General features: G+C 45.9%; 1 protein-coding gene across 2 annotated transcripts in view; it reads left to right on the top strand.

The window, feature by feature from the left end:
- MFGE8 (milk fat globule EGF and factor V/VIII domain containing) overlaps nt 1-26,062 on the top strand; it is a 184,425-nt gene extending 158,363 nt beyond the window's left edge. For both annotated transcript variants that reach the window (XM_082254014.1, XM_082254013.1), the window contains exons 9-10: nt 21,981-22,136; nt 25,570-26,062. In XM_082254014.1, the coding sequence (XP_082110140.1) occupies nt 21,981-22,136; nt 25,570-25,713 (300 nt within the window). In that variant the 3' untranslated portion in view covers nt 25,714-26,062. The remainder of the gene's footprint in view (nt 1-21,980; nt 22,137-25,569) is intronic.
- The last annotated feature ends 811 nt before the right edge of the window (nt 26,063-26,873 follow it).

Below are 26,873 nucleotides of genomic sequence, written 5' to 3'. Positions count from 1 at the left end.
TCTATGCGTGCGCTCAGTGCTTCTGGTGCCTTTTGTCATCAGGCATCAGTAACGCAGGTGTGCAAGGCGGCTACTTGGACGTCGGTACACACTTACACAAAATTACTACTCAATACTACATGAGCGTCCAGTAAACCCACAGTAATCCCCCTCGTTATCTACCAGGATGTTGAGACATGTGTCTCACCATACAATATACAGAATATTTTAGTAATAGCTCCAGACTAAGCTTTTTTGAAACAAAGCGAAACATGTTGAGCAAATACTAAACATATTATGGTGAATATTTGAATACGACATCAGTTGACCCGGTTGGACGGCACCTCGTGTCTTTGGGCATCCGTCAGCAGGAATCTCCTGATGTGAAGTATTTTAACTCTTCAAATTGTTAACATCTTCTACATTATTCTGTATGAAAACTGTGATCTCATCTACTGCTAACCGTGTATACATTACCTTATGGACCTATTATAGGTTCTCTTTTATTCAATACATGTGTGTTTGTATGATGTTTGATTTTATCTGAGTCTAAAATAAAAATTGATTTTATTGATATAGTGTGCCCCGAAATCCTTGTTTTCTCAGTCGTCTTCCAGGACAGCCCATGAGACCTTAGGCTCCTCCCCCAGGGACAGGAAACACATTCCAAAATTCAAATAAAAGGCGGTGCCTTAGTCCTCACCTTCAGTATTTAGTGTTTCCTCCGGACAGGGGGTAACATGTTCCTGGAACTGAAGCTCCCGGTCTCCTGGACTGTCCTTGGAAAGACTTGGAAAGATGCATCTCCTCAGCCCATAGCGGTACCCCCTTAGTGCCGCAATAGGGGCTGACCGCTGTCTCCTGTTCTTCTAGCCTCTCGGCAGGACTACGGATGCTGTCTGGTGGAACGTTGGGGAGTCCACTCCGTTGGTCGGCCGGTTCCTTGGAGCAGAGTCCTGTGTACCCGGAACCGCTAACTTCGGAAGAAATTTTGAAGTTGGCGCCAAAAACGGAGGGGGCGGAACTCAGCGTATCCACTCTGGCCTCACGGGAAGCGACAGTGTCACTTCCGGCGCAGTGACGGCATCCGCGGGCGCCGGAAACCCTCGTTCCAGTTTCCGAAGGCGCGAACAGTGAGTACATACGGGCGACCGATGTTAGGTGGAAACAGCAGTGCTGGGACCACCATACAGAGCGATGGACACGACAGTAACCGCACAGGCGATGGAAGTCGGCTCTGGCATCGGCACCTCTCAGGTAAGCAAGGGGAAATGTACACCCTATTTGCAGATACCTGTTAGGAACTCCGTTCCCCTTCCCCCCTCTCTTTCCTATCGTTAGGGGCAGGGGTTAAGCAGCACCGCTCCCTCTTTTCTAAATCACAAATGGGGGATAAGCGGGAGGTGGGAGGAGGACAAGTTTCCCTGATTATAATTCTCTTGTCTTTTATCTTCCAGGCCAAGGCTCAGGACAATAACCCACCTCAGCCCCCCAAAAAGAAGTGTGCTGTATGCGGAGAGAAATTGAGTTCCTCTTGGAACAAAGCAGTGTGCCGGGCATGTATAGCTAAACTGGTCAGAGACGACCCTGCAGTCTCTACCCAGAAAATGCTGACCTCAGTGAGAGATGAACTAAAAAGTACCATTAGTTCATTCAAAACTCTCGTTGAAAAGATGCAGGCACCAGTCCAGCCTTCCACCCCAGCTCAGGCTCCATTGGCCCAGGCCCCATCTTTGAATGTCCCAGTGGGTTTGGAGGAAGTTTCTTCTTCCCACTCCTCCGGTGGGGAGCAAGAAGGATCAGGATCAGGGGAGGAACCCATAGACAAGGATTCCCATAATAGCTCCAACTTTAAATTGAGCTTGGAGGATGTAGATAACCTACTAAAGGCAGTTTATACAACTCTAGAAATTGAGGAGGAAGAAGTGCATCTCTCTAAGCATGACTTGATGTACGCTTGTCATAAAAAGCATGCTAGAGTGTTCCCTGTGCATAGCTCCCTATTGGATATGATTAAACAGGAGTGGAATTCTCCTGATAAAAAGCCTTTTTTTCCAAAGACTTTGAAAAGAAGGTATCCATTTGACAACAGTGGGGATCAGCCTTGGAACAAAATCCCTAAGCTGGATGCCTCCCTTTCCAGAATCTCCAAAGGCACTGACTTGGCATTTGAGGATTCAGGAGCTCTAAAAGACCCTATGGATAAGAGAACGGATATCTCTTTGCGTAGGGTCTGGGAAGCCTCCATTATGAGCTTAAAGCCAGCCCTGGCATCCACCTGCATAGCCAGACACCTGGAGCTCTGGCTATCTCAAATCCAAACACACTTGTCTGCTGGAACATCGAGGGAACAGATTAATAAATCATTTCCGCTCTTGTTTCAGGGAATTGGATTCCTGGCGGATTCTTCAGCTGAAGCTGTAAGAATGGCAGCAAGGACCTCAGCTTTGGCTAATACGGCCAGAAGAAGCCTATGGCTCAAGACATGGTCAGGTGATGTTACTTCTAAATCTCGCCTTTGTGGTCTTCCCTTCACAGGAGACCACCTTTTTGGCCCAGGCCTAACAGAAGCCCTGGAGCGTACAGCGGATAAAAAGAAGGGATTCCCAGAAAAGAAAAAATTCCCCTATGCTCAGAGGAATGCTCGTGGCAGGGGTAAACAGCAGAAGTCTTTTGAAACCCAGCAAAATTTCAAAAAACATTGGACCGGGCATAAAGGAAAAGGGAAGGGCAACATTCTGTTTAACCCCCCTCAACGCCCCGACAAGCCCCAATGACTCCCTTCCCAGGGTGGGAGGAAGTTTAGGGGCCTTCCTCCCACTATGGAAGAGGATTTCTTCCAGCCCTTTTATTCTAGACCTAGTAGGCCAAGGACACAGGCTGGAGTTCTGTCTTCTACATCCAGAAAGAATCTGGGTCTCTCTGAGGGACGTCACAAGAAGGATGTGCTTGATGACCTCCTGTTTCCCAGCGGTCCCCTGGGCAGGGTTCCAACTACGTCCACTCCAAATGTTCTTCCTACAGAATTGGGATGGATAGTCAAGTTCCTTAGAACAGAAAGTAAAGGTTCCCACCAAGTTGAAAAGGACCCTTTGGGGGTGGAAATCCTCTCTTCACCTATCAATAAGGCGAAGCTGGACCATCCAGGTATCACAGACATATCTGCACCACCACCAGATGAACCAGGACAATTGGTTCCTCAACCAAGAGGTGTTTTTCAAAGTCACAACCCCTTGGGGCCTACCGGTAGTGGATCTGTTTGCCTCCTAGGCAAACAGGAAAATAGAAAAATTATTTTCCATAATCCTAGTAGATATAGAGATGATCCTGATAACCCCATACTGGCCCAAGAGGCCACGGTTGGCACGCCTTCAGGCATTGGCTGCACTACCTCCAATGACCTTCCCTTGGAGACTAGATCTCTTAACTCAAGGTCCGGTGGTCCATCCATTTCTCAGGACCCTAAACCTGTCGGCCTGGTATCGGAGGAACAAATTCTAGGTTCTCAGGGGTTCTCAGACAGAGTCATCCAAACATTGACCAGCTGTCGTAAGCCGGTCACTAGGAAAATCTATGCAAAAAGTTGGAAGAAATTTCATTTTTGGATGGTGGAGAATCAGAGATTTTCCCCAGATATTCCAACTATCTTAGATTTTTTTCAAGAAGGCATAGACAAAGGTCTCTCCCTAGGGACCTTAAAGGTACAGGCTGCCGCCCTTAGTGTCTTCCTTCGGTTCTCCCTTAGGGAAGACCCTAATGTGAATGCCTTTTTCAGAGCAATTGCCAGGACAAAGCCAACCAGGATTAAAACGTGTCCAGCTTGGGATCTATCCCTGGTACTCCAGGCTTTGGTTACCAGTCCGTTTGAACCCTTGGTAGACCTGTCAGTAAAAATGCTCACCCTAAAAACTTTATTTTTAGTAGCTATTACTTCGGCTAGAAGAGTTAGCGAATTACAGGCTCTCTCAATCAGAGAACCTTTTCTTATGATTTTTGACGACAGGATTGTGCTAAAAACAGATCCAGGATTTTTGCCCAAGAGGGTCTCTTCTTTTCATAGGACTCAGGACATAGTCCTTCCTTCCTTTTGCAATTTCCCAAACAACAATAAAGAAAGAGAATTTAGTTGTTTGGATGTCAGAAGAGCCCTTCTGAGATACCTGGAGGTGACTAAAACCTTCAGGAAGAATGATACTTTGTTTTTACAATTTTCCGGCCCCCATAAAGGGGAAAAAGCTTCTAAGGCAACCTTAGCTAGATGGATCAAACAGGCTATCACAGAAGCCTATATGGTGAAAAAGGTGACTCCACCTTTCATTACTGCACACTCTACTAGAGCACTGTCCACGTCTTGGGCTGAAAGGGCCGGTGCCTCTCCAGAACAAATCTGTAAGGCAGCTACCTGGTCTAACTTTTCGACCTTTGTTAGACATTATCGCCTGGACCTCCTATCTTCTCAGGAACAGGCGTTCGGTCGAAAGGTGCTCCAGGCAGTGGTCCCTCCCTAGACTGGTAAGTTCTTGCTTATCGTCTCATGGGCTGTCCTGGAAGACGACTTTGAGAAAAGATGGGTTATACTTACTGATAACTCCTTTTCTAATAGTCTTCCAGGACAGCCGGATTCCCACCCGATTTATCTGGTATTATGTATAAATGATATGTGTATATATATATCTATGTATATGTTTTACAGGGTGTCCTACGGTTCTCATGAAATACTGAAGGTGAGGACTAAGGCACCGCCTTTTATTTGAATTTTGGAATGTGTTTCCTGTCCCTGGGGGAGGAGCCTAAGGTCTCATGGGCTGTCCTGGAAGACTATTAGAAAAGGAGTTATCAGTAAGTATAACCCATCTTTTCCCAATCTTGTTTTGGTGGACCAAGCCTGAACTAGAAGCCAGAAACCCATGAACTTTAATGGCATCCCAGGCTTAGTCTGTAGGGTTCAATATTGAGTTGGCCCACCCTTTGCAGCTATAACAGCTTCAACTCTTTTGGGAAGGCTGTCCACAAGGTTTAGGAGTGTGTCTATGGGAATGTTTGACCATTCTTCCAGAATTTGTGAGGTCAGGTACTGATGGATGAGAAGGCCTGGATTGAAGTTTTCCGCTCTAATTCATCCCAAAGGTGTTCTATTGGGTTGAGGTCAGGACTCTGTGCAGGCCAGTCAAGTTCCTTCACCCCAAACGCCCTCATTCATGTCTTTAAGGACCTTGCTTTGTGCACTGGTGTTGGAACAGGAAGGGGCCATCCCCAAACTGTTCCCACAAAGTAGGAGCATGAAATTTGTCTAAAATGTCTAGGTATGCTGACGCCATAAGATTTCTCTTCACTGGAACTAAGGGCCAAGCCCGACCCCTGAAAAACAACCCCACACCATTATCCCCCCTCCACCAAATGATTTGGACCAGGGCACCAAGCAAGGTCATGTTCCTTGTTCTTTTTATTTTTGCATTTTTTGTCTTGGGTAAATGTAGCCTTTACCCATGTAATGTTATAGAGTAGGAATCTCTGGTCATCAGTTATGTAATTTGTCAAGGCATTAATATTCAATATTTAATCTGATGAAGTGGATCTGGGCTCTGGCATGGGTTTCGGAGTGCTGCTGTTCGAGGGTGTTTTGCAGTAGCCAGAGACACTTGCCGTTTATGCTTGAAGCAAAAAGATGTTTACTGGAACTTTCTTTGTATTACATTAAATGTTATCAACATTTTCTTATTGATTATAAGGTTTTGCACAGGTTTACTCGTTTGTTATACTTGATTAATTGTGTTTATGGTAAGGGTCGTTAATAATTATTAAGCAATCTATAATGCGCAGTCTGTGGTTGGAAGTTGCTGCTGTAAGAAGAAGATGACTGATGCCTTGTTATATTGTATGTCACTTTAGACTACACAACTTATTGCACAGGTGCCATGGTGCGGCTGAAGACTTGCAGCAGTCGGAGAGTGTAAATGCTGCTCTTAACTGGTAAAATATTGAACATTTTAGACAGAAGGCCCCAGGGCAGAAAACTTTCAGATCTACAGATCAGAAATTTTGTTGCCCAAACTATTTGACCCGAAACTCAAGGTTTAATAAAATCTATTCAAGTATGTATCCTTAACGCAGACAAGTCTCCTATTTCCTTCAGCCTCCTCCAAACTCCTTTGTTTTGTTGCTGCGATTTGACCTGCTGTTGGAGGGTGGCTATGTTCCTTCCTCATGGTCTTACAGTATGTAGAAATGTAGCCACCCTCTGTTGCTCACTACTGAGACAGACTATAGACTATGGGATTTGTAGTGTACATGAAGCAGTGCACATGACCGCAACCAGTGTGCACTGCTTATTCCAAACAAAGAGAAGCGAGGAAGAAAAGGAGAGGACATTACAAGGAGGCAGAAAAACACAGAAATTATTTAAATAAAAATGTTCGCCCGTTTTGATGTGCTACTTAATGTTGCACTCTAAATATTCTATGAATCCTTGAAAGCAGGGGTCCCCCAACCCCCATGGCCTGTTAAGTGGGCCGCCACCACACACGAGGAGGTGAGTCCTGTCACGGACTGTGGGCCATTTAGCAGCCTTTCTCTGCCCTGCGGAAGGTAAGACACTGCTGGGGAGGCAGCGATTGGAAGGGGCACTGTGCTTTTAAAGAGGAAAGGGCGGCCAAGGCTGCAAGGAGAACACTGATGGGGTGACATGACTGCAAGGTGGACTGTGAGGGGGGGGGGGGGGCATAACTGCAAGGAGGACTGTAATTGGGAGGATGGGGGTCCATGACTGCAAGAACTACTGTAATAGGGGGCCATGACTGCAAGGAGGACTGTAATTGGGGGAGGGGGAAGGCATGACCAAGGAGAACTGTAATGGGGGGCCATGACTGCAAGGACAACTGGGGGGGGGGTATGACTGCAAGAAGGATTGTGGGGGGGGGGTGACTGCAAGGGGAAATGTAATGGGGGGGGGGGGCATGAGTGCAAGGCGAATTATAATGGGGGCCATGACTGCAAGGTTGACTTTGGTGCGGGGGACATGACTGCAAGGAGGACTGGTGCGGGGGACATGACTGCAAGGAGGACTGTGGTGCGGGGGACATGACTGCAAGGAGGACTGTGGTGCGGGGGACATGACTGCAAGGAGGACTGTGGTGCGGGCGGGGGGACATGACTGCATGGAGGACTGTGGTGCGGGGGGCATGACTGCAAGGAGGACTGTGGTGCGGGGGACATGACTGCAAGGAGCACTGTGGTGCGGGGGACATGACTGCAAGTAGGACTGTGGTGCGTGGGACATGACTGCAAGGAGGACTGTGGTGCGGGGGGACATGACTGCATGGAGGACTGTGGTGCGGGGGGCATGACTGCAAGGAGGACTGTGGTGCGGGGGACATGACTGCAAGGAGGACTGTGGTGCGGGGGACATGACTGCAAGGAGGAATGTTGGTGCGGGGGGACATGACTGCAAGGAGGACTGTGGTGCGGGGGGACATGACTGCAAGGAGGACTGTGGTGCAGGGGACATGACTGCAAGGAGGAATGTTGGTGCGGGGGGAAATGACTGCAAGGAGGAATGTTGGTGCGGGGGGGGGGCTTGACTGCAAGGAGGACTGTGGGGGGGGGGGGGGGGGGTAGGGCAATGACTGCAAGGAGAACTGGGATATAAAAGGGACTGCACTGTAAAGGGGCACTGTAATTATTAGAGTGCTGTCCCCTTCATATCACAGTGCCCCTTTTTACAGTGCAGTGCAGGGGGATTGTGAGACTCAGTGAACCGCCTTCCCCATCCGCCACCTCAGGGTTTAAAATGTAACATGTTTTAAACGGCTTGCCCCCCCCCCCCAGATCTGACAGCTAGCGGGGATCTTCTCCTCGCTAGCCATGTCACTCATTCAGTGTTCTGTGAATGGAAAACTACGAAAAAGTCTTGACAGCCTGTTGCATTTACCGGCTTGTAGTTTTTAATGACGTGCCACTGTGCTGCGGAGCTTTGGTAGTTCATTGAGTCTTCCTGTCAGATTGTATCTGCCTGCATGTACAGGATGTACACATATACAGGCACACAGATACACGGACAGGTCTGCAGGTGACCTGCATGGAACCAGTGATTTGCTAATCACTGGTGCAATGTTTTAGAGCAGGGTTTCCCAACCAGGGTTTCTGTGGAACCCTGGAGTTCCTCCAGAGGTTGCTAGGGGTCCTTGAGCAATGAGACATTTTTGCCTCTCAGAGAGACCATACTGACACCATTTATCTATTTAACTATCTGTAAGGGGGTAGTTCTTCCCAATGACTACAAATGTAAGGAGCATTCTTCCCACAGACCATCACACAAATGTATCATGAGTTGTAAATAAAGACATTTTTAGCAGGGGTTCCCTGAGATTGGAAAATTATTTCAAGGGTTCCTCTGTGTTGAAAAGGTTGAGAAAGGGCTCTTTCACACGGTCCACCTCCGTAGGCGGATCCGTGCTGCTCAGCGGGGATCGATCCGCCGATCCCCGCTGAGCCGGCGGATGACAGCTCCGTCTCCGCTTGCAGTGCGGAGAGGGAGGTGTCACAGCTCCCGCTGCTCTCTATGGGGGATCGGATGAGAGTGAACCACCTGTCCGCTCTCATCCGATCCCTGAATGGATGGAAAAATAGGGTTTCCATCCGTCCAGATTTCACGGACAGGATCGGATACGGATGACAGCGGGTGTCAGTGGAGATGTCTCCGCTGACATCCACTGCCCCATAGAGCTGCATGGAGGATCCGATCAGATCCGCCTAAAAAACTGACAGGCGCATCTGATCGGATCACCCGTGTGAAAGAGCCCAAAGGCGGTTTTAGAGGCTCCAGAAGTAATACACTTTTTATTTGCAAAGAAATGTGCATTTTATTATTTTTTGTGAAAGGGTGAACTTATCCTTTTTAATGAGATCAAACATGGCAGAGGTCACAGGACAATGAAGACACTACATCCTTCCTTGGGATCATCCTGTCATTCATGTTCTGCTCTGCCATGTTTTCCTTCTCTGGCGATTCTCCAAGCTGTGACATGTAGAAAGTAAAGTTTGTGTTCTCTGTGTTTGTTGAATGTCTCATTCATTTTCAGGAAGAGCAAATCTCACTGACAGCTCCTGGTTATCTGGATCTATTAGACAGGCAGCCTACAATGACATAATGTAGAGTGAGCAGCAGTTACATCATGCCCGCTGTACAACATTACCCCAATCTGTGGCATTTTAATGCCTTCTGTATTTACTTTCCATACAACGTTACATCTGACTGATAGTGCCATTGATGGTTTGTTAGTTTATTTCGAGAACATGAAGAGAGCTCATTAGATCACAGTAGATGTCATGCGTGGAAGTCAACCAGCTACACAACCATAACAGTGGATAATGGCATTTTTATTGGATACGGAAATACAATTCAAGGCACTGAGAATAAAGTTGATGATATCTCGGTCTTTGTTGTGATTCTGAGACTCTTTGATATGCAGACCCCTCTGTCGTTTTTCCTGATGTTTTAATGCTTTCCGTGGCCCAAAGCAGCCCAGTGTAAATAAGCCATCACTGTGATGTTCAGAATGCTGTTTCAGCTTGAAAACAGATGTTATCATTATGGCCCTTGGCTGGTTGTGTTAGGCTTCCTAGTTGAGTTTTTATAATTTTTTACCTTGCAGAACTCAAATGTGACTGAATAACTTATTTGGTCCTCCAATCGTTTTTTTTTTAAACATTTTATTGATCATTTCATACAATGCAAAAACTGTAGCAATGGGAACAGAGCCATAAATTAACAATCAAGAATCTCGACAGGTAATACATGGCTCTTTAGAATACACATAGAAATCAATAAGGCATGCTGGAGGCAGACAGTGAAAAGAATATACGAACATGAGGCAAGGAGTCATATATAGAAGAGCAACCCAGGGACAAACGAAGTCTGAGGTATTGAAAACCGCTTAATGAGATGGCAACCCGGTCTGGGTTCCGAACCTCCAATCGTTTTGGTATTGTCATCCACATAATATTGACGTTTCAACGTTCAGTCCACTTAAGTGCCAGTTCACACCAGCGTGACTTCGAAGCATACATCCCTGTGCAACTTCATTGCGGCTTGCATACAACTTCTTTAACAGAAGTCAATGCAAGCCGTGTTGAGGTCGACCAAAAATTGGAACCTTTTTCTAAGTCTGAGCCACTTGAGTCGCACCAATTAAAACAGTTCCGTTGCCATTAATAGGGCGGAACTTTGTCGCATGACAAGTCGCAGCTGTGTGCACTGGGTATAACTCTGACTTTTTAGTTCAGGAAAGATTCTGGCATTTGAATAATCCATACAAGACTTTATTTATCATAGTGGGCCACTACGTAGGGCAGCATTAATGTATAACAAAACCCAAGAATAAAAAAGGTAATCTATTACAGCTTACAGTCTTTATATGTGGTGGCTGCATTTTTTTGTATTAAGCTAAGAACATTTTTCGTTTACAACTCTCTTCAGGCATTTCTCCCTGTCATCATAAGAAATGGGACTAATTTCTAGCCAAAGTCCCTCTCCCGGTGGTCTTTTCCCCATCATCTGGTTCATTCCTAACTCCCCCCCACCCTTGTTCTTATGATGTTTTCCCAACCTTTTGTTCCAATTCCCCCCATTGCTACTCATGACTGTCACCAACTACTGCCTCGAACCCACGCATGCCCCTTTGGTCTGGACGCCTTCCACAATATTTTGTAACGGTTTCCTAACTGTTCCTTCTTTGGAATCTTTAACTTGCCTCCTGCTTTGTTTTTATTCCACTTTAGAGGACCTGAATACCCACTTACAATTGTTTAATATTTATTTTATCCCCTTCCTGTCTAGTGGTCAGTTACCTTTTCTACTTTCCAATCCCCCTACCCCTCCCCCTCTCTTTATTCCCTCTTCCCCTCCCTTTATTCCCTCTTCCCCTCCCTTTATTCCCTCTTCCCCTCCCTTTATTCCCTCTTCCCCTCCCTTTATTCCCTCTTCCCCTCCCTTTATTCCCTTTATTCCTTGTCTTTCTCCTCGCCTATTCCAGGTCCTCTCACTCTTTTCCTCTCCTCGTCCTCCACACCCCCCCTCCCCCCCAGGTACTGACAAGATCGTTGTTTTATCCAGTTATCGTATGTATCTTGATTTCCTGGAATGTTCTGTTGCTTGTCCAGTACGTTTCGTATCTTCTAAAATTTGAATAAAATATATAAAAAAAAAAAAAAAAGAACCTTTTTAGCAAACATAGGGGATTCCCATTGATCCTGCCAGAAATGCAGTGCCTTGTCACTTCCTGTAAACAGCAAAGAAAAATGTCTTTCTAGCAATTGCCTGGCCCCCAATGTAATGGCAAGGAAGACATATGGACATGTTTGTACTCCATATCGGAAGAGCAAATTAGGGTGACAGCCAAGGCTCCCTTCATTGATCAGTAGAGGATTGAGTATAGCCACCCAGGGCAGAAAGTATGATGATTACCAGGTGAAAATAAAGCAAAAGAAGCTTGAAAAAAGAAAACGAACACAGCCACCACACCAAGGACTAGTAAGCTGCAGTATATAACTTTTTTGACTTTGGGTTTAAAGCTATAGTAAATACCGCTTGGTGACTTGTACATATAGCTAAGCTTATAATACAGCTTACTTGTAGGTACAAGGAATAGTCCCTAAACATGCACCGTTTAGGAGATTTTCATTATTTGTGCAGCTGGTGATGTCTCTGGCGCATGCACATTGCGTTCTGACAGGATAGCATGCAGAGTATGGCTTCCCTTCAATGCTCTGTGCTGCGATCGAGGCTCCCGTGCAGATGCGTGGGAGTAATGTCATCGCGGCTTGGCCGTTCAAACGGCCGGAGCCTGCAAACCCGGAAGGAAGAGTGAAGATGTAAGCCCTGCCAGCAGTCGGAGCTCTGTTTTTAAGGTAAGACTTTAGTGTGCGATGAATCTGGTATGAGAAGGCACAAGACGAGGTTGCTCAGACATGTTCGGGACTGTACGATTGCTCTGACTTCCAAATACACAAAAAGGATGTTTACAGTATAAATGACAGCTCTGTTCATCTCTATGGATAAATTAGGTTGCCATTCAAGCATAGAGTGAGTAAGAACAGATTTTGATGTTGGCAGGTTAAAAAAGGTATTTTCTCTAGCGCTCATTGACAGACGTAGTCCTCGGTGATACACCACCTTCGGGTTATGTTGCCTCCACAGGAGCAGGACTAGACAGGAAATTAAAAAGCTCTGGCCACACCCTAGGGGCAGTCCCAGAGGGTATATCCTCTCTCTCTCTGCCTCAGCAAATCAGTTATTTTCTGTCTAGTTAGGAGTAAGGACCTAGATACCTTGCTGGGATCTTAGGTCCTGGCAAGAATTTTTTTCTTAAAGGATTTTTAGACAGCTTTTTTTCTCCAGTGTTCCTGTGAGATCTTCAAGCAAGAAAGCTGAACTGGGCGACGGGCTGGATGTTGAGATCCGGTGGTCACCCCAGTTCAGCCTACGAGCGCGTGCAGGCCATAGCTCCGCGCTGGGTCGGCCGCGACAAAGTCCCATTAAAAGGACTGAACCCGCGAGTTAAACGTCTCGCTGAAACGCCAAAGACCATGAGTCACGGCGTCCGTATCGGTCGACAGCCCTCCCGCCCCGGTGGAGAGGGGTACTGTCAGGAGTTGGTGCCCGCCTGGTTCCGGTATGGTGAGTAGTATGTTCCCCCTTTTTCCCTGACGGGTTTTGTGGTGAACGCGGGCCCCTCTCTGTATGGTAAGAAAGAGTCCTTTCTATCCTATAACATGTCACAAATCCTCCTACTTTGAGTGTGATTTTATGTGTGCAAAAGCCAGGAGGCTTGGTTTGGGAGCTAACAATCTATTGTATACATGTTTAAAAGATGTAATCTGTGGCATTCTGGGAATCTTATGGGTTAAGTATAAGCTACCTACCAGTCAGAAGCCACGGACATGTAGACTGCCTTCCAAATCAGATCTCCAGCTATTAGCAGGCCTCCCGAACGGCCATGCGGTCCGCCAGGGCCGGTACCGCCAACCACGCCATATCCCCATGCAGAGAGAGTGTTGTGTGCCCTGCAGCACACCGCTATTCAGTATAGGCCGCTGCCATTTTTTTTGCTGGATCGCACGAGCCGCCATTTTGGCGTAGCCTCGTGTCTCCAGCATGGGGGCGGCCATGTTTGAGGTGATCCTACACCTCGTGGAGCTTGGGGGAGGCGCCGGAAGGCGTGCAGAGGGGCGGAGCCGCCTCCTTTCTTCCTGGGCAGCCAGCCAAAAGACTTCCTGTTTGTCAAGACAGCGCTGTAAGCTGTTGCAGTTTAACTCTGAGCATCAAGTGGTGAGCCTGGGGGTCTATCTCTCTCTCTCTCGATCGATAGGGATCCCTAGCAGGTAACACTAAGGGGTTTTTTGTGGCGCTGGGGGTCAGAAAAAAAAAAAAAAAGTTTTTTTTTTTCTTTACTTTTGAATTATATTATCCAGGAAGTAACTGGAGTTATTATGGACCCTGCCACACATATTCCCCCACCTGTTTCCCTCGAGGGGGCCTCGGGACCCGCCGGTGCACAGAGTATAGAGTCATTTACAGCAATTTTGGAGTCTATGGTGGCTCGGGTGGAGGCGGCCTGTCAGGGACGGGGGTCAAGGAAGCGACCCCTGCCTACCCCTATACTATCTGACACCTCTGACTCAGATTCAGAGATGGTCACGGCAGTTGCAGGTTCCTCTGCAAGGGCTGTTATCCCAGGTAAAGCCCCCTCAGACAGTGAGGAGGACGCTTCTTCTCTTGCTATAATTCAGGAAGAAGCATTGGTGGACGCACTAGTTGTGGCAGTGCAAGAAACCTTAAAACTTGAGGCTTTACCGGCAGAGGCAACTGAAACAGAGAGGCCTTTTGGGACTAATAAGCCCATCAAGACGGCGAAGGCTTTTCCTGTACCTAAATGTTTTGGTAATCAGATTAAAGGAGAATGGGAGCATTCTAAACGTACCTTTACTATTTCCAAGCGTATTGCTAGACGCTATCCGTTTGAGGAATCCATCATTAAGAAATGGACGGTACCACCAGTCGTGGATCCGCCTATTTCCAGGCTGAATAAAGCCACGGTTATTCCAGTGGAGGACACTTCGTCCTTTAAGGATCCGGTGGATCGAAAGATAGAAGCAGAGTCCCGCACTATCTTTTCTCTGATAGGGTCAGCATTTAGACCAGTAATTGTTATTGGTCTAGTTTCCCAGACACTTACGGAATGGGCGAAAATGGTACGCCAAGATCTTAGGGGAAAAGATATTCCCCAGGAGACATCTGATTTGATGGAACAGATCATACAAGGGCTACGGTTTATCTGTGACGCAGCCTTGGACACTACTCCCTTGTTAGGGCATGCATCTAAGTTAGCAGTGATCCTCAGACGTGTGCTGTGGTTAAAATGCTGGTCAGCTGACCTAGGTTCCAAAAAGACCTTGACCAATCTCCCTTTTCAGGGGAATCGTCTATTTGGGGCCAACCTAGATGAAATCATTAAGGATGCCACTGGGGGCAAGAGCACTTTTTTGCCACAGGCTGCAAAAGCTAAGGGACCTCGCAACAAGCGAGGACCTTTCTTTACCGCCCATAAAGGGCGCCCGGCTGGTACTCCCGGGAAAGGCAAGACTCCTCCAGGAGGGTTCAAGAAGGGCTGGTCGGACAAGCAGAGGACCAACCCAGCCAAACCCGAAGTAAAGGAGTACACAGCCTGAAGGTGCGCCCCCACCCGGTTTCAGGGTGGGGGGACGTTTTCACCGGTATTCAGGACATTAGATCGAGCATCAACCACTACTACCGGTGCGATTCTTCCCTTCCAACATTTAAGTACCACAGGAAGCGGTAGTTACCGTTCCCTGAATAGATCTTTTCCTTTACCTTTTCCTAAGATTAGTCCCGATACCTCACAGGAATCGGATCTGATTGACCAGATAGGCCAAGTAGCCTCTAGTCGGGTGACTTCGGTCCCTGAGGTTCAACCAGAAAAGATCACCTTTCCTGATAACTATCAGGTATCTGATAAATGTGTGGAAACAGAAAACGACCAGACTTTCTCGGATGGTCGGGGCCAGATAGCTCTATGGACGCCTGGTTCAGATCCAATCAGCGCCAGTGGTCCTAGAAATTCTAGGCTGGCCTCCTCAAGCCGGCCTGGCCGACTTGGACATGTTAGTCGCAGACGTTCCGTGGGAACTTCGTCTCAGGGAGTGTCTGTGGTCTCAAGGACCAATTTACCTTCGTGCTTTACAGTCGCTGGTTTTAATGGCCTGGCCATTGAGACCCAAGTACTGAAGGACAGAGGTTTGTCTACTTCAGTCATTCCTACCCTTATTAAAGCAAGGAAAGCGACTTCCAGCAAAGTCTATTATCACACATGGAAGACTTATATTGCGTGGTGCGAATTTTTAGGATTTCCTCCACGTACCTATTCGGTGTCTCGAATATTGGCCTTTTTGCAACAAGGGGTTGAGCAGAAGCTAGCCTTGAGCACCATCAAGGGTCAAGTTTCAGCATTAGCAATCTTCTTTCAGAAACCTTTAGCTACCAAATCCTTGGTGCGGAATTTCATCCAGGGGGTGCGGCACCTGGCTCCTCCAGTCCGCGCGCCCTTACCGCCCTGGGATCTTAATTTGGTTTTGTCGGTTCTACAGAAACCTCCCTTTGAAAACATCAGGGAGATTCCCTTGCTTACTTTATCCCAGAAGGTGGTCTTCTTGATGGCTATTACTTCTGCTCGCAGGGTGTCAGAACTGGCTGCATTATCATGCCAGTCCCCATACCTAGTGATTCATAGGGATAAGGTAGTACTTCATCCTAAGCCATCTTTTCTTCCTAAGGTGGTTTCAGATTTTCATCTGAATGAAGATATTGTACTACCTTCCTTGTGTCCTCAGCCCAAGCATCATCGGGAACATGCGTTGCATTCCTTAGATGTGGTTCGGGCAATCAGGGTATACCTGAAAGCTACGGAATCATTCCGTAAGACGGATTCACTTTTTGTGATCACGGATGGCCCCAGAAAGGGTTTGCCTGCATCTGCCGCGACCATTGCCAAATGGATTAGACAAACGGTGGTACAGGCTTATTCTATTAAGGGTCAGAGTCCTCCGTTCCCTGTTAGGGCGCACTCCACTCGAGCGCTCAGTACTTCCTGGGCCTTTCGCCATCAGGCGTCAGTGGTCCAGGTATGTAAGGCGGCCACTTGGTCGTCGGTACATACCTTTACAAAATTCTATAAAATTGATGTGACGGCATCGGCGGATGCCTCATTTGGCCGCAAGGTTTTGCAGGCCGCAATTTGTGGAGACCGGTGGTCTACCTCGAGGGTTTTTTTTCTGTTTGAAAAAAAAAAAAAAAAAAAAAAAGAAAAATTTTTTCTCTCTTTTGTTGAGTCTCATCATTAAGGATGAGCATTATAAACTTCTAGTTGGCACCGGTTGGGCCTTCTAGATTGGGATTTGATTTCATTTTCCCACCCCTCAGTTGTGATACTGCTCTGGGACGTCCCGAAGGTGGTGTATCACCGAGGACTACGTCTGTCAATGAGCGCTAGAGAAAAATGGATTTTTGTAAAATCTTACCGTAAAATCCTTTTCTCTTAGCTCATTGACAGACGTAGTCCCCGCCCCTCTGTTTTTTTGAGTTGGGTTGGGTTAAAATCTCTAAAGACTGCTTTTTCACATAACTGATTTGCTGAGGCAGAGAGAGAGAGGATATACCCTCTGGGAGAGGATATACCCTCTGGGACTGGATATACCCTCTGGGACTGCCCCTAGGGTGTGGCCAGAGCTTTTTAATTTCCTGTCTAGTCCTGCTCCTGTGGAGGCAACATAACCCGAAGGTGGTGTATCACCGAGGACTACGTCTGTCAATGAGCTAAGAGAAAAGGATTTTACGGTAAGATTTTACAAAAATCCATTTTTATTTAATTTTTTCGACCATCGGTGTTTAGGCTGTGTCTGAGTAAAGGCTTCATGCACCTACAGAGATATAGATTTAGTATGTCATTTGTGTTGTAAAATTTGTTTCTATGCCTAGGGAAAATGGAGCAATGCATCCCTGGTGCACATAGATTGTAGAGGGCAGTCTACAGCTGGCAATACATGTGTAGATTTATGAATGAACGTTCGTACAAAAATTCTCATCAGTACATTCAATGACTTGACGAATAATATTGGAAGTATTTTCAACAGTATTTGGTTTTAACATTAGATTTTGGAATGAATTTATGTTTCCAGACAAAAACCACATCAACTGTTATAAACTTGATCATTTGAAAAAAAAATCAATTAATTGTTTTCACTGCAGTTGAAAACAGGCATTGGTTTGACCCCACTAACAATTCAAAAATCGGATTACAGTTCCTAAAACAAATGTTTTACAACAAAATGTTACTAGTGTATGAGCAACTAAAGTGGAACTTAAGGCAGGCATTCTTACCTATGCTTCAACTGTCTAATACCTGCAAGGTCCCCCACCAATATTTTCCCTCCAGTTTCTTCCAAGTGCTGCTTTTAAAGTGAATTTCAGGCACCACCTAACTTATCTTAAATTTCTTACTTTCCCTCCTAACACCTATTCTACAACCCCAATGTCAAAAAAGTTGTGACACTGGGTAAAATCTACATAAAAACAATGCAATGATTTACAAATCTCATAAACTCATATTCTATTCACAATAGAACATAGAAAACATAATAAATGTTTTAACAGAGAAAATTTACCATTACAAGTAAGAGAAATTTTGAATTTGATGGTAACAGTGCGTCCCAAATTTTGGACAGGGCAACAAAAAGCTGGCAAAGTAAGTGGTACTAATAAGTAAGAAGTGAAAGAGAACATTTTGCAACTAATTAGGTTAGTTTGTCAACAGGTCAGTAACATGATTGGGTATATAAAGAGCATCTTAGGAAGTCCAGAATGTCTCAGAAGTAAAGATGGGCAGATGTTCACCAATCTGTGAAAACTGCATCTAAAACTTCTCGAACAATTTCAGAATAATGTTCCTCAATGTACAATTGCAAAGATTTTAAATATATCAACTTCTACATTATATAATATCAAAAGATTCTTAGAATCTCCATTAAAAGACTGCATTGAAAAGGACACTATCTTCACTGGACCAAAGCTCATATAAAATGGTCTTTTTCAAATTGAAAACTTTTCTGTGGCCAGAGGAATCTACATTTGACATTCTTTTGGCAACCATGGGCACTGCATCCTCTGGATTAAAGAAGAGAGGGACCTTCTGTGTTATCAGCTCTCACTTCAAAAACCTGTATCACTGATGGTATGGGGGTGCATTAGTGTGTATTGTATTGGCAGCTTGCACATCTGGAAAGGCACCATCAATGCTGAAAGATATATTCAGGATTTAGAGCAGCATATGCTCCCATCCTGACTTCTTTGTCATGGAAGGCCTTGCATATTACCGACTTATACAAAACTGTCCAAGTTAACGATTATGCATTACTGCCGCATTTTGTCTCTCGCACTGCAGTATTCTATAAGACACTAATGGGAAGGGGGTTAAGCTGATAACCAGGGCGCCCACATTTTGTAAAATTTATTGGCCTTGCAGATTACAGCAGGACAATGCTAAACCGCATACTGGATCTATGATAACAGCATGGCTTCATAGTGGAAGAGCCCGGATGCCTAACTGGCCTGCCTGCAGCCATGAACGTGGAACCGGGTAGGCGCCGATTTTGGTGCTGACTCCTGGATCATTTTTACTTCCTGATCGCCACCAGTGTAGTGCAGATTATCCTGGTGGCTGCAGGTGCTTGTCTTTGCGGGTGGTGAGTCTGGTGGGGTCCTCTCCCTCTCTGCTGAGGATCGCTTGGTGCTTTGTGCCTGGCGACCGGGTGGTGCTGCCTGAACGTTGGGGTTGTCCCTTAGTAGTGTGTTACACTTTTTTGTGGGGTCACCCTGGTGACTCATGGAGTTTTTGGAGCACATTTCCCCACCTGATCCCCTCCCTGAGGCTGCGGGGCCCTCCGGGTCCTGGAGTCCCTTGTATCCCGCGTGGAGGTAGCTTGCAGGAGATGGGTTTGCAAAAAGCGCCCCCTTTCACCTGCTTCATCAGATCCTGAATCTGATTCAGCCGCTGCGGAAGTGGGTCACCCTGCTGGGTCTGCAACCACGCTCCTGGAATCTTCTGATTGTGAGGATAATTCCTCCACGTCTGCGACTGCGCACGAAAAGGTGCTGGTGGATGCACTGACGTCTTTGCTTGTTTTAGGACCTGTGGACTTCCCTAGTGCAAGACAAGTAGATCCACAAAGTAATTCCGTCCGACTACAAGATCGAGTTTCGCTCTTGTCCCTCGGCAGGGTTTTTTCCTTCCAACTTGCGCCTGTCCCCAGACCGCTTACAGGGCATGTTGGGGGCAGTACAAGACCTATTCCTTCAAGGGTTGATTGTCCCGGTTCTGATTCCGGAACGTTTTCAGGGTTTTTACTCAAACCTGTTTCCAGGAAGGAAGGCAAATTGCATCCAATCCTGGACCTCAAGGCGCTAAACTGTTTTGTGTGGGAACAGAAATTCAGAATGGAGTCCATTTGAACGGCGGTGGCCTCCCTGCATCCGGGATTTCCTTGCCTCTATCAATATCAAGAAAGCCTACATTCACATTCCAATATGTGCTAGTCGCCAGTGTTTTCTCCACTTTGCTGTGGGAGAGGAGCATTATCAGTTTCTGGCGTAACCCTTTGGTCTCTCCTCTGCTCCTCAGGACTTCACAAAAGTGCCCCCCCCCCTTCCCGGGTGCTTGCCTTGCTAGGTTAACGGGAGATCGCGGTACTGGGCTACTTGGACGACCTCCTTCTGCAAGGGAAGTCCCCTTCTGCTCTGGTGGACAACCTGGGGATTATGATACAAACTCTGTGGGAGTTTGGCTGGATTCTGAACCTTCAGAAGTCTGCTCTGTTTCCGTCCACGAAGCTGGACTATCTGGGCCTAATTCTGAAATCGGCTTTAGCCAGAGTGCTCCTTCCTCTGGACAAACTCCAGAAATTGCAGGATGCAATTCACCTCCTTCTGTCCAACAAATGTCATCCCTCCGGACTGGCATGCAGGTGCTGGGCCTGATGTTGTCTACCTTTTGAGACAGTTCTGTTTGCACAGTTCCATATGAGGTCCCTGCAAAGGGAAATTCTGACCAAATGGGACAAGACTCCGCTGTCTCTGGACAATCAGATCCGCCTGTGTCGGGGCACGAAGGAGTCCCTGATATGGTGGCTTCGTTCTCTGGCGCTTCAGCTGGGAAAATCCCTCCTTCTCTTGTATTGGACAGTGGTCACCACGGATGCCAGCCTATCCGGCTAGGGAGGCACCCTTGGCAAGCATTCTGCTCAGGGGATCTGGATGCTGGAAGAGTCCAGACTCTCAATCAATGTCTTGTAACTCCGAGTGATCAGACTGTGCCTGGATCATTGGACAGATCGTCTTCAGTGTTGTCCAGTGCGCATTCAATCGGACAATGCCACGGCCGTGGCTTCTCTCAATCACTAAGGGGGAACAAGAAGTGTCCCGGCGGCTTCTGGAGGTAGCTAGCATTCTAAGGTGGGCAGAACGGTTCGTTCCAGCCCTCTCCGCCATACACATTCCCAGGGTGGAAAATTGGCAGGTGGATTACCTCAGCTGGCAGGCGTTGGACCACGGGGAGTGGTCCCTTCATCCAAAGGTGTTTCATGAGCTGCGTCTCCAGTGGGGCACCCCCGAGGTGGATCTGTTGGCGTCTCGGCTCAACAGAAAGGTGCAGAGGTTTCTGGCTCGGTCAAGGGATCCTCTGGCAGACACCACAGATACCCTGGTGACTTCCTCTCAGGGAGGATCTGCTGTCCCAAGGACTGATCTTCCATCCTAATTTACAGTCGCTGCCTTTCACTGCTTGGCTGTTGGAACGCCAGCTTCTGAGGGATAGGGGTTTATCTGAGTCAGTGATTTCTACACTGTTAAAGGCTAGGAAATCTACCTCTAGGAAGATCTACCATTATACATGGAAGATGTACATTGCGTGGTGTGAGTCTCTTGGGGTTCTTCCTCGCTCCTTCTTGGTGGCTCGGATCAACGGGGGGGGGGGGGTTGAACAAAAATTGGCCATCAAGGGCCAGGTGTCGACTTTGGCAGTTTTCTTCCAACCACCCTGGGCCACACACTCCCTGGTACGTTGCCGCCTTGGGATCTTATTTTCAGCTCTACAGAAGCCTCCCTTTGAAAATATTTGGGAGATTTCACGGCTTACGTTGTCTCAGAACATGGCCTTTTTAGTGGCTATCACCTCTGTGCGCAGGGTGTCAGAACTGAAAGCGTTATCCTATTGTTCTGCTTACCTGGTGATTCACAGGGATAAGGTGGTTCTTCGCCCCTGTCTGTCATTCCTTCCAAAGGTTGTCTCTGATTTTCTTTTGAATGAAGACATTGTGGTGTTTAATGAAGTGGATGTGTTGGCATCTGCGGATGCTTCTTAAACAGCAGCCTGCAAAACCTTTTTATTTGTTCCTACCCCTCAGGTTTAACACTGCTTTGGGACGTCCCAATGGTTATGAATATCAAGAGCGGTGTCCGTCAATGATCGAAAGAGAAAATGGGATTTTTGACTTACTGTAAAATCCATTTCTCTGATGTTCATTGATGGACACAGCAACCACCCCTGTGTGGAGTTATTTTTCTCCTGACACTGCTTGTAACAAAACTGAGTGGCTATAACAGAGAGAGGGAGTATACCCCCTGGGACCGCCCATGGGGTTTAGCCAGGATTTTTTCTACCTAGTGTCCTACTCCTGTATGGGGCAGTATAACTCAATGGTTATGAATATCAGGAGCTGTGTCCGTCAATGAACATCAGAGAAATTGATTTTACGGCAAGTCAAAAATTTGATTAGTGTGTGTCTATATAATTTCTACAGGACTTGGTTTTCGGTTCCTTTTAAAATGTGCCGATAAAAACAGAACTTTGCATGTGAATAACCATTCTGCTTTTCCATAGGTTGACCTAGGATTTCCTAAGAAGATCACTGGAATTGTGACACAGGGCGCAAAAGACTTTGGAAATATTCAGTATGTTGAATCATTTAAAGTGGCATACAGTGACAATGGCTCCACCTGGACAATATATCAAGACAGCAGAACAAAAAAAGATCAGGTACCCTATATCCGTTCTCAAATAACAAATGTCCGTGTAAAACCACATGTATATTCATTACAGGCAGCTGCACACTTTAAGGCAGGCCGTAGATGGTGCAAATCTCTTTCGGCTGCAGGAAAATTGCATTATTCCCCCATCAACACACAGTGCTGACAGGGGAATCCCTCCTGCCGAGCAATTTTCTGCTCCCATCGTGGAAGCCGAAAGTAGACATTGAGGTATTTAGTAAGAGGCAGGGCAAGTTTTTTGAAGTTGCAATTTTTTGTCACAATTTTTTCGAAAACAAAGAAATTAAATAAAATGTGTTTTTCTCATATTTTTATTACATACTGTCACCAGTTGAGTACAGCGTCATCGTGTGGCAGTAATAAGGGATACCGGTGACAGTATATTAAAAAAAATTGTGTATTTATTTTTTTATTACATTTTTTTAAACCTTTTATTAACCTTTCCTTTTTTTTTTTTTTTACTATTTTATTTTTTCTACATTCATCAGAGTAGTTTAGTAGTGATCAGGGATTTATTTTTATTTTTTTACACTTTATTTTGGTTGCAATGTTTTTAACTGTCGTGAATGGGTTACATTCATAACAGAGGGGATTACTATTGTGTGCTGTGATTGACCCACAGCTATACCACGGTACAGGGTGCTGTGATTGTCTCAAGTGCCATGTGACAGCAGTGGGCCAATTACAGCATCACTATAGGAAACACAGCTGTTATGAATGAAATTCATTCATGACCGCTTTGTTGACATTGCTTTGCGTTTACATGATGGCAATCACATGATCCCCTTCTAGGGTACCGGGAGCTGCAATCCACGATTGTCCACCTCTGCACTCCCCTAACCTGGAAGAGGCTGGATGGAATACAGGTTTGTTATTCAGCCTGTGTATGCCACCCTCTCGCAGTGAAAGTACTTAAGGCAGTTAAGACATGAATTCAACACAACGTAACTCCTTAAACAGAAATAGAAATAATATGCTGTGTACTCTCAAGATATCTAATGGGTATTAGGTTTTCCTACACCAGTGGTTGCTTTTCTTTTCACTCTGTTTGGATATAAACAGGAAATTTAGCTGACAGTTTTACTAACAGTAGCTGGGCTTTTTGTAAAATAGGTACCTGATTACATGCAGATTTTCTGCAGAGAAAGATTTTGTTACACTCTTTCTGTCAATAGTTACCTCATATATTGTATGGCACAAAGCGAAGATAACTGCTTGCATAACAAATGAAAAGGATGGAATATTTTTTTTTTTTCTTTTAGACCCATATCATTCTTGGTATGTAACTCTCAAATAATTATTGAAATTAGCAACTCTTGCCTTGTTCACTCATATCTGAAGTCTAAATAGCCAAATATTCTGAAAACACGCCATGCAGGGCCCAGAGGAAGTTTTAAGCATTCAGTTTACACATATAGACAGCAAAGTCATGTGCAAAATTTTCCAAATTTTTATTAGATTTTAAATTCAGCCAATCCTAAATTGTATTCCAGTAGTATTTAATAAAACTGAAGTCCAGGTTTCCTGTTACTTTAAATAGTTTGGCCCAATTGCAAAATTATTTGTCTCTGTATCACCCAGTAGTAGCATCAGCTACAGTAGTCAGCAGCACTGTTTCGGCAGACTTCCTGTCTGCTGCCGTAACCAAAGCGAGTCGGGCTGAGTGCTTCTCAGTCATTCGGAGGAAGCCCTGTATATTTTTATCAGTGACTACAAGGCTTCCTCTGATTGGCCGAGGTGGTGTGAAGACATTATGATCTCCACCTCAGTCATTGATAAAAATATACATGGCTTCCTCTCAATCGCTGAAAAGCATTCAGCCTGACTAAATTTTGTTCCAGCAGCAGACAGGAAGTCATCCGTACTGCTACCGAAACACAGCACTGTATACTGATGTGGCTGATGCTACTACAATATAGTACAGCCATCATAGTGGCTAGATCACTTGTAATGAAAATATTTTGGGCCAGCTTGGCCCAAACAAACTATTTAAAGTGACAGGAAACAAGGACTTCAGCTTAAAGCGGTGTTCCAGCCTCACCCCCTCCCCCTCCAAAAATTAAAAGTCAGCAGATACACATACTGTAGCTGCTGACTTTTAATATTAGGACACCTACCTGTCCTGGAGTCCAGCAATGTCGGCACCGCAGCCAATGTTTCCATTGGCAGTCAGGTGCTGCCGCCACCATTGCGGGTGAGGGAACCCGGCAGTGAAGCCTTGTGGCTTCACGGGCAGGTTCCTAATGCGCATGCGCGAAGCGGCGGCGGGGGAAGGAGGAGGGGGGCCAAACTTCTGAGGAACAGCGCCGCGGCGCCGTCTCCCAGAAGTGGGGAAGGGTATCTGTCAAAAACAGGTACCTGTTCCCCCCTGAAAGGTGCTAAATGTCGCACTGGAGGGGGGGGGGGGGGGGAGAAAGCAAATAGGCAGAAGTTCCACTTTTGGGTGGAACTCCGCTTTAAAGCGATAGTAAAGCCTTGTTTTTTTTTTAATAGCATACTCTACTTACCTGCTCTGTGCAGTAATTTTGCACAGAGCAGTCCGGATCCTCCTCTTCTCGGGTCCCACGCTGACGATCCTGGCTCCTCCTCCTTGCCGGGTGCCCCTACAGCAAGCAGCTTGCTCTGAGGGCACCCAAGCAGGCGCGTCTTGACCCGAGGCTCTGTGTGTCCATTCACATATGAAGCTGTGGCTTGCCCTGCCCCCTGTCTCCTTATTGGCTCACTGGCTGTGATTGACAGCAGCATTGGCTCCTGCTGCTGCCAAAAGCCAGTCAGGAGTGAGAGTCCCCAGAGGGGTATGGCTCTTGTGGACATCACTGGATCGAGATGGGGCTCAGCCTGAACGGGATAAAACTTTGTGCCTTCACAACCACTTTAAAGGGTCATCTATATGGTTATTTATCTATACCGGTATTGCAAATATATATTAAACATCAGACCTACAATTGACTAAAATCAAGACCATTTTTACATGTTCTGGTACGTACAACAGATGGGTCTTGTACTATACAGCATCATAAACACCTTGCTACCCGGGGGCAGGAAGGATTGACGATCATGTGACCACTGCATTAGCCAGCATGACCAGCTTCCGATCATGTGAACACTATCAATCTTGAGTCCGGACTAAAAGCGTGGCCTTTGTGCTGGGAGGGCGCAATGAGCACGCTCTCAGTACTTGCACTTTGGGTGCCTAACAATGCTTATGTGTGGAGTTTGGATGTTGAAGCCCACCCTTTTGCCACTGCACATAGGTGTTAGGTGGACGTAAAGGGGTTATTCTTGGTTAGTTCTCTTGCAAGCTTGTTCGAGTAAAGTCAAATATTATAAAGGCAGGGAAGTTTGCTTAGCTGACCATCCTACTTTTATACAGAGATTGGTGAATATTAACTTTCCATTTTTCAACCTCTCTGCTCTTACAGTTATTTCTTGGAAACCGTGACAACTATTCCCACAAGAGGAATCTTTTCACTCCTCCGTTTTCAGCCCGTTACGTGCGCGTTCTTCCTCAGTCGTGGCATGAACGGATCACCCTGCGTATGGAGCTTCTGGGCTGCAACATTTAAGCAGAAGACACCTAGAAGATGAACACATTGCACAGCAAGAGAGATCTTTTCCTTAATTTCTACCCATCATCAGTTCCTCACCTTCCTAAACTCAACCTGGTGGGGAGGCAATTATAACCTCACCAGGCAATCTCTAACCTGAACTAAAGTGAAGCAGACCTAACTCCTAACTAGAACCTGAGGTCAGAATGCCTCACTAAATCACAAAAACTACTAAAACTTGGTGCCCAAATAGATGTTTTGATGTATGTAGGGGTTAACTATCACCTGCTGTACAATGTTTTTGATGGCTGTAATAACGGTTTTATTTTTTTAACCTGTTCAGTATTGTAAGGTTTGTGCAATGTTTTTTATTTTAAAGGCCGGCTTTTGCCAATAGTTTTTTTTTTTATAGCGTGGGGAAAGGTGACAATGTCTCAGATTTTACTTGCTGTCTTTGTGCCCCTCAAGAAATGTTCTTATTTCCTTTCCCTCTGACAGGAAATCAGAAGAAAGAAGTTGTGGGTAATCTGTACAATATGGGAAGAGACAGCAACAAAAAATATTAAGAAGCTTTTATGGCTGTTTGTGCCTTCTTATACTGGTGACCTTTTGTACCTTCTTTTCTTGTCCTGGTGTCACAGGCATAAGATTTAAGGGTAAATCTACCCTTTGAAGTCACAGGCGGTAATAAAAACTCACCTTTAGTTCTAACCCTTTCCTGCCCTATTCCAAACTAAAGAAAAAAAAAAAACTTTTGGTGTGAATTCGACTTTAAAAAATGAATTACGATTCTGCCTCTCCTAGTTGCGGTAGAACAGCATTGACAAAGTGCAGTCCATTTCATTACCTCGGGGAAACCTAAGTGCTGCATTTTCATTTGTAACATAGAAGTAATTTGCATAGTGACAGCCTACTGTAACCTTTGTTTGGAAACTCTAATAAATCACCCTTTTTTAACCAGGGTGCCTTGACAAAATGTCAAAAAATTACCCAAAAATTGTATACAAGCCAGTGGGTAGATCAAGCCTGGCTTTTTGTTACACAAAGCCACAGGTTTTTTTTTTCTTTTTTTTTTTCAACAAATTTTTATTGACATTTTTGCAAATATACAGGAAAAAAGAAAACAGTCCAGAAGAACGAAACCATCACATATCCGTACAATAGTAGATCCAAACAAG

The sequence above is a fragment of the Pelophylax lessonae genome (assembly GCF_965119305.1).
Source record: "Pelophylax lessonae genome assembly, chromosome: 4".
Classification (NCBI taxonomy): domain Eukaryota; kingdom Metazoa; phylum Chordata; class Amphibia; order Anura; family Ranidae; genus Pelophylax; species Pelophylax lessonae.
Note: the sequence above shows the minus strand (reverse complement) of the source record. Positions and strands in the feature narration are given on the sequence as shown.